This window comes from Hippichthys cyanospilos, chromosome 16 (assembly GCF_059441005.1).
Source record: "Hippichthys cyanospilos isolate Australia breed blue-spotted pipefish chromosome 16, RoL_Hcya_1.0, whole genome shotgun sequence".
In the NCBI taxonomy this organism is placed as follows: domain Eukaryota; kingdom Metazoa; phylum Chordata; class Actinopteri; order Syngnathiformes; family Syngnathidae; genus Hippichthys; species Hippichthys cyanospilos.
Genome location: NC_142384.1, coordinates 12,546,696 through 12,561,164, shown reverse-complemented (window position 1 = coordinate 12,561,164; position 14,469 = coordinate 12,546,696). Strand labels below are relative to the sequence as shown.

The 14,469-nt window shown below is 37.3% G+C and overlaps 1 protein-coding gene across 1 annotated transcript; it reads left to right on the top strand.

Moving 5' to 3' along the window:
- Positions 1–1,429: 1,429 nt before the first annotated feature.
- On the top strand, positions 1,430–14,097 carry LOC148410647 (uncharacterized). Its single transcript, XM_088436873.1, has 15 exons — positions 1,430–1,480; positions 2,619–2,912; positions 3,798–4,139; positions 4,222–4,536; positions 4,618–4,972; positions 7,004–7,173; positions 8,163–8,483; positions 9,220–9,516; positions 9,594–9,905; positions 9,985–10,269; positions 11,328–11,654; positions 11,744–12,064; positions 12,889–13,176; positions 13,371–13,519; positions 13,972–14,097. Exons 2-15 carry the CDS (start codon positions 2,651–2,653, stop codon positions 13,978–13,980), a joined length of 3,753 nt encoding a protein of 1,250 aa, XP_088292999.1. The 5' UTR covers positions 1,430–1,480; positions 2,619–2,650; the 3' UTR covers positions 13,981–14,097.
- Positions 14,098–14,469: the final 372 nt, after the last annotated feature.

The window sequence follows — 14,469 nt, the reverse complement described above, 5'->3', positions numbered from 1 at the left end:
CTTGAATTGATAGGACTCACACATACATATAAAATGAATTAAAATCCACACAAAATATTTCAAATAACACAATAAAATAACACTCCAGATACATCTTCTTTGTTTTTTGTTGAAATTGACTGTTATTTCATATTTGAATCATATTTGATTTCATATTCATATTCTTCCAAAATAAAAAAAAAATATTTTTTGGGTTGTTTTTGTAAAAGGTTTGTCTTTTAAATATCCTTGGTACATGCTGGAGATGGGGGGTTTTTGAAAGGGTGTGTGTCATTGTGCACATAATATATACGTTCGTGGTTGGGCACTGTGTCAGACTTCATAGCAAAAACCTGGTATCATTTGCTGGGATTTGATTTACAATTTGCAAACAAAAGGATGCATACTTTTTCACATACTAATGGCAGGTAATAATGGACTTAGTGATTCTGAAACAGGATTGTTACATCAAATTAAATATGTTCAAGCATAATTCATAAAACATCAAATGGACATAATTATTGCCGTTTACTGGTTTTGGACCAAATCCTCAATATTTAAAAAAAAAATACATACAATAATATAAATATCAAACTTACCACATCTGAGTAGCACTGGAAAATCTATCCGGTATGTTTGAGCTTTAAAAGGCTCAAACATGTATAAAGACCCTTAAGATTTTTATATTGGCTGCGGACTGCACCCTTGGGAGACCAGCTGCTCAAATGGAACAACCCACAAAAGCCTCTTTCACTCAGAATGCGCTGTATGCTCGTGAGGCAAACAAACAAACCTGTTAAACCTGTTGTCATTGAATGATATTGTATTTACAAATTGTAAGCTAAACTGTAAGCAGAAGCAGAAACTTCCTTCACATTCATTGACAGCATGTTTCGGATTCAGCTCAGTCAAATTCAAATGCTGCCACGCACAAAAGAATAACTTCTTTTCCTGCGGATAACGGTTATTGATCCATTAGGTCTGTCGCTTTTCTGCCCGGGGGTCGAAGTTGCAGAAACAATGTTTTCACTAACCATTTGATGACAATCCAGATGAGAGGAAATCAACATCTCAGGGGAGGAGTTGGAGAAACGCAGTAGATATTTTGGGAACTAGGTTTCCTGTATCATCTGTTTTTACAATGAATAGTATTTGCATTATCCACCGATCACTTTGTATCACCGTGTAGCTACTTGGACTACTGGGGTAAAGGAACCCAAGTCACGGTTACATCTGGTATGTATTTCTTTTTTTGCTTGTTTTGTTTTGGGCTTTTCCAAAGTTTTTGTATTATGAAACAATTACATTCAGTCACTGTGATGCGTTAGCTGACTGGGGTGAAGGAACCCAAGTCACAGTTACATCTGGTAAGTAATAATTGAGTTTTTTGTGTCTGGAAAAGTGCATCTTGAGTTTTTGTATTGCATCGCAATTATTTTGGGTCAATGTGACGGTGCATTTGACTACTGGGGTAAAGGAACGCAAGTCACAGTTACATCAGGTAAGTGATCAATGTTTTCCACTGCAAACTGACTTCATAGAATTTTGTGTTATGTTGTTAATGTGTGATTAAAATTCTTTCCCGTTTCTTGGGAAAGTGAACCGAGTCAATCACAAGGTAAGTACTAAATGCTCATTTATAGGCTTTTCTTTGTGATTTTATCATGATTTTAAGAATCAGCGATGAGTAATATCAAGTAGAGAAATGTGATGGCGGAAATGTGGGATTTTTAAGCCTAACAATGTTTCATCATTAACACCATGTGTTTTGAGCGGACTTTTGTAGATACATATTCTAGTGGCAGTTTATCAAATTACAAATTAATGGAATTAATTAAGTTTTACATTAAACAAGTTCAATGTGAAAAGGTTTTGAGGAATTTATTAACCCTTTGTCTGGTTATATCATCTATTGCTGGCGGCCATAAGTTTTAATAATAAGTGTTACTAACATCGTTTTTTTTTTTGCCCTGCACTAAAATAATTGTACATGCGTTAAAAAAAAAAAAAAAACCTATAGCATTTACTGGTATTTACAGTCAAAAATGATTGTGAAGTGAAATTTTCTGACATACTAACTATGGTTTTGATTTCACTGAAGTGAAAAATTTAACCATATCACAAGGTTTTTGGAATGAACCAAAACTAACAAAAAAAAAAGAAACACATATTTTTGTTCATTAAAAATGGGAGAAGCAAAAATTCTAATAAAATATCTGAAACTATGTTAACTTACTGAAATTATTTTTAACATTTTGTCATTTTAATTTAGTCCTACAAGGTTTATTCAAATGTTTTGTTTATTGTTATATTGCTGCACTTCCAAACAAAAGAACATCAAACAATCATCTGAGATGTTTAATTAGCTTTATTACTTTTGTAACCTCTTTAATCTTGTAACAAACATTCTATTTTAAAAAACTAAAACTAAATTAAAAAGAAACATTTTCTTAAAAAAAGAAAATAAAAATAGTTGAATCCAAAATAATCCAAATGAAATAGAAAGTAGCTAGAATGAAGAATCCCAAATTGAAATGGCCCTGCCATCTCATCATATCAGTCTTCCCCAATCCATGACCATTTTGTAGATAATATATTTTTAATCAAATTTAACTCCGCAGTTTCTTGTCTTTTGCCAGGCGCAGCAGTCAAACCGACCGTCTTTCCTCTGATGCAATGCGGCTCGGGAGCCACCCTCAGTCTTGGCTGTCTGGCCACTGGCTTCACACCATCTCCACTGACCTTCACCTGGAGCCAAGACGGAACCGCCTTGACTGATTTTATCCAGTATCCTTCAGTAGAGAACAACAACCTCTTTTTGGGAGTCAGTCAAATCCAAGTGAGGAGAGAGGACTGGGATAAAAGGGCAAAATTCCGATGTGTGGCCAAACATTCAACTCAGGATGTTGAAGCTATAATCACCAAAACAGAAGGTAATACATGACTTTTTTTTTTTAAGTGAGTCTGGTTTTGAATAGATGTCCCGTAGAATCATGTCGTGATCTGTAAAATACAGTAAGTGTGCATCTCATTTGAAAAAAAAAAAACTGATAGAACAACTACACATGGCTGAAAAGTTCAGTAAAACCAGTAATATGGTTCTTTTTAATGCAATTACCTTACATCATTGAACAAATTCAAAATAAGCTGCAAAAGTAATGGCTATTCGGTTTTGAATGGAAAGTATATTAGGAATCCACTATATATATATATATATATATATACTATATATTTTTTTTTTCCAGTGTCTACTTGGTGATGTAAAGTCACATAATTACAATATAGTGATTTAATTACAGTAAGTTGCTTATGTCAAGCCAAGCGCATCCCTATTAGTTTCATCAATTGAAATTATTAAGACATGGCAAAAATACTTTATTTTATAAATATTATAGACATACTTTTAATCACTATAAAAATTATACGAGTGCGCAGGATATAGTATTTCAACAAGTTATTGAACAGACATATTGCCCCAGCTTGTCGGTCGTAGGAAACCAAACAGTGAGGTGGAAAGGAATGGCTGACCGTGGCATATTTTCTTGCTTATTGCATCTCACTGTAGCAACGTCAAAATGTGAAAAACTTGTTTTAATCTGTGCTTGCTTGCTTGCTCGCTTGCATATAATACTGTATATGCAAAAACACACAAGGTTTTTAAAAACGAGCCAAGTAAGAATTTGTGTGCACTATAATGTCTGTTTATGCAAATACAGTACAGTACGTGCAGTCTTGTCTCCGTCCACCATCATGTCGGCTTGCGCGTAAATGTCTTGTGTGGCGCAAACATATATTTGCCAATGTGTTTTGTTTTTCAGAAGCCTACAGGTCGCCAACGGTTAAAGTTTTGGCCTCTCCTACCAAACAAGATGAGGCTTCCTTTGCCTGCTTTGCCAAAGATTTTTCCCCAAATGTTTACGCTTTCAAATGGCTGAAAGACGGCGTGGACATCTCCGACAAAATAGACGAAATCAAAATTCCTTCCGAAGCCAGAAAGGGCACGGATGGAACAACGCTGTACAGCGCCGCTAGCTTTCTCATGCTCGAGTCTAATCAGTGGTCACCTGGCACCAACATCACATGCCAGTTTAAAGGACAAGGCGCACAGGGGGATATTTTTTTTGAGTCATATGTCACCCATGATGCATCTGATTCATCTTGTGAGTACTTTTCAAAATGCCGTGTATTCAATATAATTGTCTTTTTTTTTTTTTTAATGTGGACTAACCGTCATGTCAACAGGTGAGGGATTCCCTCAAGCAGAGGTCGAAATAAAGATCACGGGCCCGACAATGGAGGAGATGTTTTTGAAGAAGAAAGGAACCGTAGTATGTGAAGTCAAAATCAACACGCCGTCTGTGGAGAGTATTTCGTGGGAGAACCAGGACGGGAAGAACATGGCCGGTACCTTAATACCCTCATCGGGCCAAACGGGCGTGTATCGCACCCAGCTTGACATCACGTATGACGAATGGAGCAAGGAGATCAAGCGCAACTGCGTTGCCCAGCGGCCGGGTGCTGGCAACACATTAAAGAAATCCTACGAAAGATATATCGGTAAGAATTCTGTCATTCTGAAGAAAAAGCTTCTTTATGTCACGCTGTGAGATTGCACGTGTGCTCTTGTTATTCCTGCAGGTAAACCATTACAGCGTCCTTCACTTGTTATGATGTCTCCGATGGAATATAGTAAAACAGATACGGTGATCCTGACTTGCTTTGCAAAAGACTTCTTCCCTAGTGAGGTTCTGGTGTCTTGGCTCGTAGATGATGAGCCCGTAAATTCCACCTACGTTCACAGTAGCACCGTACCAGTAGAAAATCACGGCTCATATTCAATCTATAGCCAGTTGACGCTCAGCCTTGAGGAGTGGCAAAAATTCGATGTGGTCTATAGCTGCATTCTTTACCACGAATCTCTGGCTACGATTCCCAATGTCCTCGTCAGGTCCATTACGTACACCTCCAGCAAAACAAGGCGTCCGACTTCATGGTGAACAACCCTGACTCGTGCAAGACTTAGTAGATGTCTTCTGTGTCACTTTGTCTTCTCATGTTTGCTCCTAAATGTTTGCTGCTTTTTCATTGATATTTTGTGTCGTCAAATGCAGACTGAAAATCCAAATAAAAAAAAAATACATTGCAATTGTTGTATGTCGCAAGCTGTCCATGTTGTCTTCATTTTTTAAAGCATATTTAACTCTTTCAGTGCCAAGCACGATCGGAAAAGGTGACCTCTAGAGTGCCAGTATTTAGCGTTTTCACTCACCTTTCAAGGCCGACAGAATAGTGTGGGCTATGTCAATGTAAACATGGGTGCTATCACAAGAAAGACCCTTTCTTAAAATTACAAGTATGTAATATATGTGTTGCATGTATGGCAACACTGCCATCCAATGGTCACGGTTGTCACTACAGTGCTCAATTGGCCTGTTGGACAAGCACTAGTCAAGGGTGTCAGCTACCCCCCATAAAAAAAATGTATTTGATGAGAATTTCATAATTTATTATTTTTATGACTAGTTTAAAAGACGAAACGTCTCAACTATGGCACTGAAAGAGTTCATGCTTATTGTGACTTGGAGAATTATTAATGTAACAATCAGTCTGTAGAAGATTTAACGCGTTTGTATTACCTTGTAGAATTAGATGGTAAAGTAACAATATTTGTGTGGCCTATCTTTGTACACGTCTTCTTTTTCTCCTCGGTCTTGCTGCCCAAAAAACAAAACCCACAAGAGCTTTAAAGTCAAATTTGTCAAACCTTGTGTTTTTTTTTTTCATTATTTTCACTTAACCCAAACATTTTCTCAACCGCTTGTCTTCATAAGTGTTGCGGGCTTGCTGGTGCCTATCCCAGCTCTCTTTGAGCTTTTAGATGGAGTCCACCTTTGAACTTGTTGCTAGCTAATCACAGCACTCAAAAACAGTTGGGCTAAAAATTATTTGTCAAAAAGGAGCGGCCAATATTTCGAACATTTTCACCCAATTTTCAGCCCAAAATTAAAATATGGGCCGTTTTGCCCAAAACTGGGTTGTTTCTTAATAGAAATGAGCCACAAGTCATGTCAAATTTACCCAATTTTGGGTCTCTCCTTTTATGACCCATAATTGTATTATTTTTGACTCAACTTTTCGTGTCTGTGTACTCTGCGATTGGCTGGCAAGCAGCCCAGGGTGTCACCCGCCTACTACCCAAAGATCACTGGGATAGGCACCAGCCAGCCAGCGACCCAAGTGAGGATAAGGACTTCAGTTAATGAATGGATGTTTTCAGAACGCAAATGTCTTCAAAATTATGAAGAACTATTGATACAGTCATTTTGTGAACAAAACAAACAAATCGAAATTAAATCGAATCAGAATCATTTATCATTTACATTGTCCAAAATAGCCATGTTTTGACCCGGTAACAGCTTTGCACATCTTTGTGTTTTCTCGGTCTGCTTTGTGATGTGAGGTGGAATTTTAAGGTGTATTTTATCAAACCGATAAAATATACATATGCATGTATGTATATATACATGCCACGCAAATGACGAAGTCTTTCAAAAACATTTCAGGGTCTCCAGTCTTGAGCATCATTTGAATTGAGAAAATCATCATTTTATGAAGACGTTAAGGGCTATTGGGCATTTTAACAAATGATAGTAGCTGATTGTTTTAAAGATTTATAAAGCAATGCAAAATAGTCTGTTGTTAAGGAGCATCAGTGGTACTTGTTTAACATTACTGTCATGTTTGTTTCCAAGGAACAGCAATAATGTCCCTCGGTCACTTTGACCCTGAATGTATTTAATCATCCAAACATGACCCAAATGTTTATAATACAAATATATATATTTTTAACCAGTAATATCATGTTAATTTCTCAAGAACTACAATGATATGACCTTTATTCAAAAGTGTCTCGCAAAGTAACAATGTTACATTTGTTTCTCTGGAATTTAAAAACCTATTGGGTCAATTTGGCCAGTAGTCATAGTTAAATAAAAAGTTATCGTTTAAAACGGTTTAACTGAAGTACTCATATACATCCACCAGACTTCCTCGTGGAGACGGGCAACCAATGGAACAATGGTGTGGATGCGGAGGAAGATAACATGGGAAACACAGCGATCATCTTCATCCTCCTCTTTCTCATCACACTGCTGTTCAGCATTGGAACCACTGTTTTCAAGGTACTACTATATCGTAACACTGTAAAAATATCAAGAGTCCGACAAGGCAATACAGTTGCAACACACAAAACAAAAACTTCTACACTAATGCCTTAGATAAATCCCAAAACCATAGTATTACCGTAGTATTATTATGTTTATATTAGTATATAAAACCATAGTATAGTATAGTATAGGATAGGATAGGATAGGATAGGATAGGATAGGATAGGATAGGATAGGATAGGATAGGATAAGATGCTATGCGTTATCCAATGATCTCTTTCAGCAGAAACTATGTACTTTACTGTTCATATAGATTCGTATATAAAACTGTTATTACTCCTAACATTAAGATTGATTTTCTTCATTTTTTCAGGTCAAATAAAAACAAAAAACCAAGCAAACCAGTTCTCGTCTGCAAAAATTGTCTCCTAAATGGTTACTGTGTTTACCATGTAAGTAATGGGTGTTTATTTTCCAATGATTTACTTATTTACATTTTCTTAAATAAACGATGTCAATGGGACTGTTTCTTGTGCATGTTTTTCTTTGGATGTTTGTAAAGCAGTCACATCATCTGGATTCATCTGACTGTTAAAAAAGGTTTTGAGATTTGAATAACATGGAAAGTATTGAATATGTTTGTCAGAAATGAGTGAGGCCTCTTCACACCTGCTGTCAGTCAAGCACAGTTCCTCCGCTTTACGTTTCACTTCTGTGTTTGCCGCTTTTTCGCTACGCTTTTTGCGTGTGCGGTTGTTTTTTCGCTTGCTGCATTGTACTGATGCGACCGCTCACGCATGCCATCCCAATTTCCACCTGACTGTTAGACACCTGACAGATTGTCAAAGTAAAACTCTGGCTTCAGGCCTAAAACCAAAGAAGTCACATTTTAAAGTTGAGGGAACAATCTGAAGGTATGTACGACTACATTGTTAGGAACGTACAAATATCCACATTTAACACTGACTGGAGAAAAAGGTGAAGTTAAAATGAAACAGAGTGTATTTTCCTTTCCAGCAGAGCCTACCGTGCCTCCAGTCTTGACATTATATCTCCGGTGGGAGGACAAAGCTGAAGGCCCAATCATCAAACTGCAATGCATCATAAGTGGCTTCTTTCCGGACACAGTGAGTGTTGAGTGGCAACGAGACAACCAAAAAATCCCTGCCGTGCAGACCACCAGCAGGAAATTTCAGAGCGTGGCGGAAGAAGCCAAATCCTTTACTCTCATCAGCGAGACTGAGACGACTATTAACGAGTGGAAAAGTGGCTCCGATTTCACATGCAGGTCGATACAAAACAAAGAAGAAATGAAAGAGTCCATCAGTGTTTGTAAAAGTACGTTTGACTGTCTCTCATCGTATCATCTTTCAATATAGTACAACCATGTACTTGCAAACATTTGTGCAAATTCACAAGTTTGATAAATTTAATTTAAATACTTTAGAATATATTTAGAAGTGTCTCTTTTTTATTTTTATTGTTTTATTTATAAATGCTGTATTTTACGCACTATAAGGCGCACCTAAAAGCCTTTTTTTTTAAAAAAAAAAAAGCTGATGGTGCGCCTTATAATCAGGTGCGCCTTATATATGGATCAATATTGAGATTGGGATTCATAGATGGGGAATGAAGTGATAAAGTAAACTTGTCCTGTTTCTTTTGTGTGTTTACAGTTGAACAAGGTTGGTCATATTGACATTGAGTCATTATGCTAGAGTTTAGAGTTATTATTTGAGTTATTATTGTTATTACTTTGAGTATTACTATTTTGTGACTGAAAAAGTTTTAAAATGTGTCATTAAATGAGGGTGCGCCTTATAATCCAGTGCGCCTTATAGTGGGGAAAATATGGTACTTTCAATCATACTTGCCAATACGTTTGTCATTTTCAACAATGTTCAAGCATGCTTGTGAGCTAAATGCTAAAAATGCTGTATTTAGCCTACAAGTACATTTGGACATATTTAGAAGTACGTTTGAAGATCGGTACGTTTTAACAAGTTGATATCATTTCATATCGTGGATAAAGTACTCCCATGTTGATAATGAACCTGTGATATCTTCCTGGCAGCTCAGGCCAACACCCTTCCATCCATTCACGTGGAGCTTCCCAGCTTCAAGGCCGTCATGATGGAAACATCTGAAGTGAAAGCGATATGTTCAGTGAGCACCACACTGAATGCGATTGTTACATTGCTGGCGGAGGGAAGAGCGGGCGGCTATAGGCAAGCGAGCCAGTACAACAACGCGTCTCACATCACCAGTATTCTGACAGTATCAGCAGATCGCTGGAAACAGATGAAGAACGTGAAATGTAAAGTGGAGCATCGCTGCTTCTCGAGCCTCGAGAAGAACGTCCCCGTGTCAGGTAGGTCGCCCCCTCGAAATTGTGGTTATGAGGATTAAAATCTACCTGCCGGACTGATGTCTCCGTATTCGGTCCAGAACCTGCAGTGAACACCCCATCGGTGGTGATCAGGAGATCTCTCGCCGATTTGCAGACGAAAGACAAAGTCGTGTTTGAATGTGACGTCTCGCAACTGGATCCTGTTGACCTGTTCGTCAACCTTCAGGCCAATGACGTCGACGTTTCTGCCAAACACTATGTCGCACTCTCCAAATCCCCAGGCCCACATTCCATCAGTCCGCATTTCACTTTGCCAAAATCATTCATAAAAAAAGACACTCGAGTCACCTGCAAAGTCAATCAAGGCTTCTCCAAGACCTTCACGTCAAACACCATACACAACATTTTGGGTGAGAGGCTAATAATTCATGAGAGCTTCTTTCATGTTGACCTCTTGAACCCTATTATCAAATGATCATCTTTTACCAGTGGAACCATCAGTGAAGATCTTTCTGGTCCCCGGTCAAGAGTCAAAACCTCAGAGACTCCTTTGCTCTGGATGGGGTTTCGACCCTCAGATGACATGGTCCACTGAGTCCAGGCGAAGATCTCCATCCTTGACCGACGCCAGCATGAGTACGGATGGACGCGTGGCTGTGACCAGTCAACTAGACGTTCAACAGCAAGAGTGGAAAACGGGGAAAGTCTTCACGTGTGAATTGTCTGATAGATGGCTGAATCAAAATGTTAGGGACACCATCGACTTCTGCTCAGGTCAATTTTCACATAATATTCTCAGTGTATGGAAGCATGGAGTTACCGATGCGGAGTAAACTATTTTGACCGGAAAAATAATTTGAATGTATTTACAACTATGTTCGAAGCTATTTTTTCCTTTTCTTTTATTCAAATACATCAAAACTTGGAAAAACGTTTGAATATAGTCGTAAAATTGTTCATACATATGCGGAAGTTTACATTTTCATGCTCAATTATTTTTGTGAGAACATTTCAACCCCTTTTTTTAGGTTATATTATTTTTATTTTCAAATATGCGTAATCTTCTATTTTCGAATGTACTTGCACAGTTATTTTAATATATTTTCACATACTGTATGTTTTAACCTTTGTTTTCCCAAATGCTTTTTTCAGTAGTTGTAAATGTTTTGTTCAGATTGAGATTTATTCGAACATCATTTTTGCAAATATGTTTAAACGTACTGTATGTGCAAACACATTCTAATGTAATTACAAGTACTGTATGTTAAACAATATTTTTTAATTTTATTTTCAAATATGTTTGAACTTGTAAGTACATTTGAACCTATTTTATTTTTGAATATGTTTGAATCTAGTCGTAAAAAATTTTGAAGAACTTATTTGAAGATACTTATAGTCAACATATTTTATTTTTCAAATAATTTCAAACTTAATTATAATTATGTTCAAATAGTTGCAAGCTAAAAGCTTAAAAAGTTATAAAAAAAAACATTTTAGCACTGTGTAAATTCAATAATATGTATTTGTAAGCGCGTTTCAACTTAACGTTTTCAAATGGTTGAACTTACTTTAAGATATATTGAAACATACTTTTAGAGTCATTCTAATGCATGTACAAGTATGTTTGAACAAATTTAAATATGTTCAAATGTAGTACCAATCATGTTTTTATCATTTTAGTTTCAAATACGTTCAAACTTACTAGCAAGTATGTTTGAATGTACTCGTAAGCTAAGAGCTAAAAATGTTCATTCACTGATGAATTTAAACACGTTTTGCAAGTCAATTTGAATATTTTTTAATATATTTGAAATATATATGTATTTTTACAGGAGTCCCATCATCATCTCAACAAGTCGGAGTTTATATTCAAGGACCGCCGCTCGTAGCCTCACAGCAGCAAGATCAAGTGACTGTCACTTGTCTCTTGGTCGGCGTTCATCTTGATGATTTCTCCATCTCCTGGAAAGTAGACGGGAAGAATTCCTTCCAGAATTCCCATACGGAGAAGCCGACCAATCACGGCAACGGTACGGAGTCTCTTCGGAGCATCCTCAAGGTGTTAGCGAGTGACTGGGACGCATATAAACAAGTGTCTTGCGAGGGAAAACACAAGTGTTCCAACCGGAGCTACGTGGGCCACGTAAGCAAAAGCAAAGGTATCGTAGTTTTGTTTTATTTTATTTATTTTTTTAATGCAGTCAGAACATAGTTAGTCATCAAAGCGTCAATGTTTGTGTTCCTTCAGACTTGCTTCCACCAAAAGTGCGCATCATAGCGCCTACCATCTCTGAGCTTTCAATCTCAGATGACATCACACTCACTTGCCTGGTTTCTGGATTTTCCCCCGACAACACGATACTGTACTGGGAAAAAGACGGGCAAAGACTGCCGTCGATTTCATACAGCAACAGCCCTTCGTGGAAATCCGGCAGCAGTAGCAGCACTTTTTCAATGAGCAGCAGACTAGGAATATCAAAAAGTGAAGACCGGGGGTCCAGCTACTCTTGTTTGGTCAAACATGAATCGTCTAAGACACCTTTTAAAAGCACGGTTGAGAATGTGTTTGGTAAGTTCAAATTCACCCTGTGGTTTGAGCAGTATCTTCTGGATCGTTTGTTGCTGCCTTTTGTGATGCCAGGGGGGCGCGGAAAAGGCCTTGTTCTTGCCAAGTGTAATTGCAATATAAAAAAAAAGTGTTGTATTTCAGGCACTTTGATGCATTTTTTTCAGTTTCAAACTAACCTGTAACCTGTATAAAGGCTATAAAAAAGTAGTTTACAATTATCGAAAATTGATTGGGTTTTTTTCTTTTTTTAATGTTAAAGGGGACACAGTTTTAAGTGTATTTAAACAATTTTTAGTGGTGATAGAGTCTGAGCAGCGAGTGGGGGGTGCATAGTTTTCTCTTTTTTCTAATTTAGACTAACATGTAACCTGTATAACTTGTATAATTGCTGTAAAAAGAAAAAAACTATCGTTGAAAGTTGATTTATATTGCTTTTTTCATTTGTTGATATTAAAAATTACATAGTTTTAGGTATACTTCTACAATTTGTATATTTATAGTCGGCGCAGAAGGGGGGGGCAACAGGTTTTCTCATTCATAGGGAAAATGGTGGAGTTTCAGGGTGTTTATGATATATGTTAAAGTCTTTGCTTTGCATGGTAGCATGTAAATGTTCATGTTTGGTGCCAAAAAAAAAAATCTAAAGGTTTTTCTACAGTTTACACATTGAGATCCAAGGTCACAGCCATTTAGTGCATAAAGAGATTGCCCCTGATTCTCTGAATTATTTGATAAATTTCCTAAATTCCCTGAAATTGTATGTTAAGATTTTTTTTTTTAATCTTCTGGACCATTTATTTCATCCTGAAGTTATTTTGTTTCAGCCACAGTGACTCCCAGCCAACCTTCAGCCATGTTGCTGCGGGGTTCAAGTGAACTTGTGTGCCTGGTGTTCGGCTTCAGTCCGGCGTCCATTAACGTCTCCTGGTTTCTTGATGACGCCACTGAGCTGTCGTACTTCAACACCAGTCGGCCCAGCATGGGTCCCGATGGGAAGTTCAGCATCCAAAGCCGCCTTCGTCTGTCTCAAGTCGACCTATTACCTGGGGCGGTCCACACCTGCAGGGTGAAGCATGCAACCCTCACCCTCAACTTGAATGTAACTAATCCAGGTATTGATGATCCGTGACGGTTCTGCGCGTGAACTGATTCTCTGCCACTCAAGTTCGACTTATAAATCTCAAAGGAAGTGACTGAGTTAATATTCATTGCCAGCCTTGAGAAAATGGATCTTTGACATCTAAAACAGTCAGCTTTGTTAGCAATGAATGATATGATCACATATATTTTTCTTTTGTTTTTTCAGTTATCTTACCTGATTGCAATGTGTTGGATGACATCGCTCATGCAGTTATTAATCAGGATATTAATGTGGAGAGTTGGTATATGTCTGCCACGTTCCTTGTGCTTTTTCTCATCTCCATCATTTATGGAGTGTCTGCTACTCTGGTTAAGGTGAGATACAGTAGGTTCCTTTTTTTGCTGAAACCGTTTTCATACAGGTTTTGATATATGGTTACGGGCCAATAGGAAGGGACCATTTGATGAAAACACACATTTTATAGTGGAGCAAGAAAAGGATGAAAAACCAAGAAGCGACGTCGAAGACAGTCAAGCAGTGTTGTTTTATTTTGAAGCTTTTTTCTACAAAGTTTTGAGTGTGAAATACAGAGTGTGTTTTTAATTTTTCCCAAAATGAGAATTCCTGGAGCTATGGGTTTCAAAATTTCCTTGAAAAAACAAAACAAAACGAAATTTTCGACCTTAGGTTTGGTGCAAAAAATTAAGATGTCACCAAATTGTCACCTTCTATTGACCCGTACCCAAATAATCTGATGATAGTCTTTTTCAAATGTGTATTTTACCCAATATCCTGATGTTCCTTCCTTACTTCTTTCTTCCTTTAGATTAAATAATTGTGACATCAGAACTGATGTTACTGATGTCTTCTCACGTGGATTATTTGCTGCCTGCTGACCAGTAAAATGTCTATGAGTGTTTTATGAATACTGTATTACTGTTTGTTGTTGTTGTTGTGTTTTTTTTTTTTTTTGGGGGGGGGGGGGGGGGGGCTTTTCTTAACTGGGTTTGGCATACTGAGTTTTGCCTCACAGTTTTTCAACGGGAAAAAACGCTGATTTTCTGCATTCTGACAACTGTTGGCATTTACCTTTTTCAAAAATATGATGGTAAATCTGATGATAAGAAAACAAATTGAACTGTGCTGTTAATTTCAATTTTTAGATAACCCTGGGAGGATTCTTTTTGCTTTTGTTTAAAATAAAACTACAGATAAGTGATTTTTTGGTGTTTTTGTTATTTTAAAATGTTATAGTGCATTCTCTACAATAATGCACTACTTTTAAAGTTTGTATTGAAGTTTTTAAGACGATCTAGAGATCCTT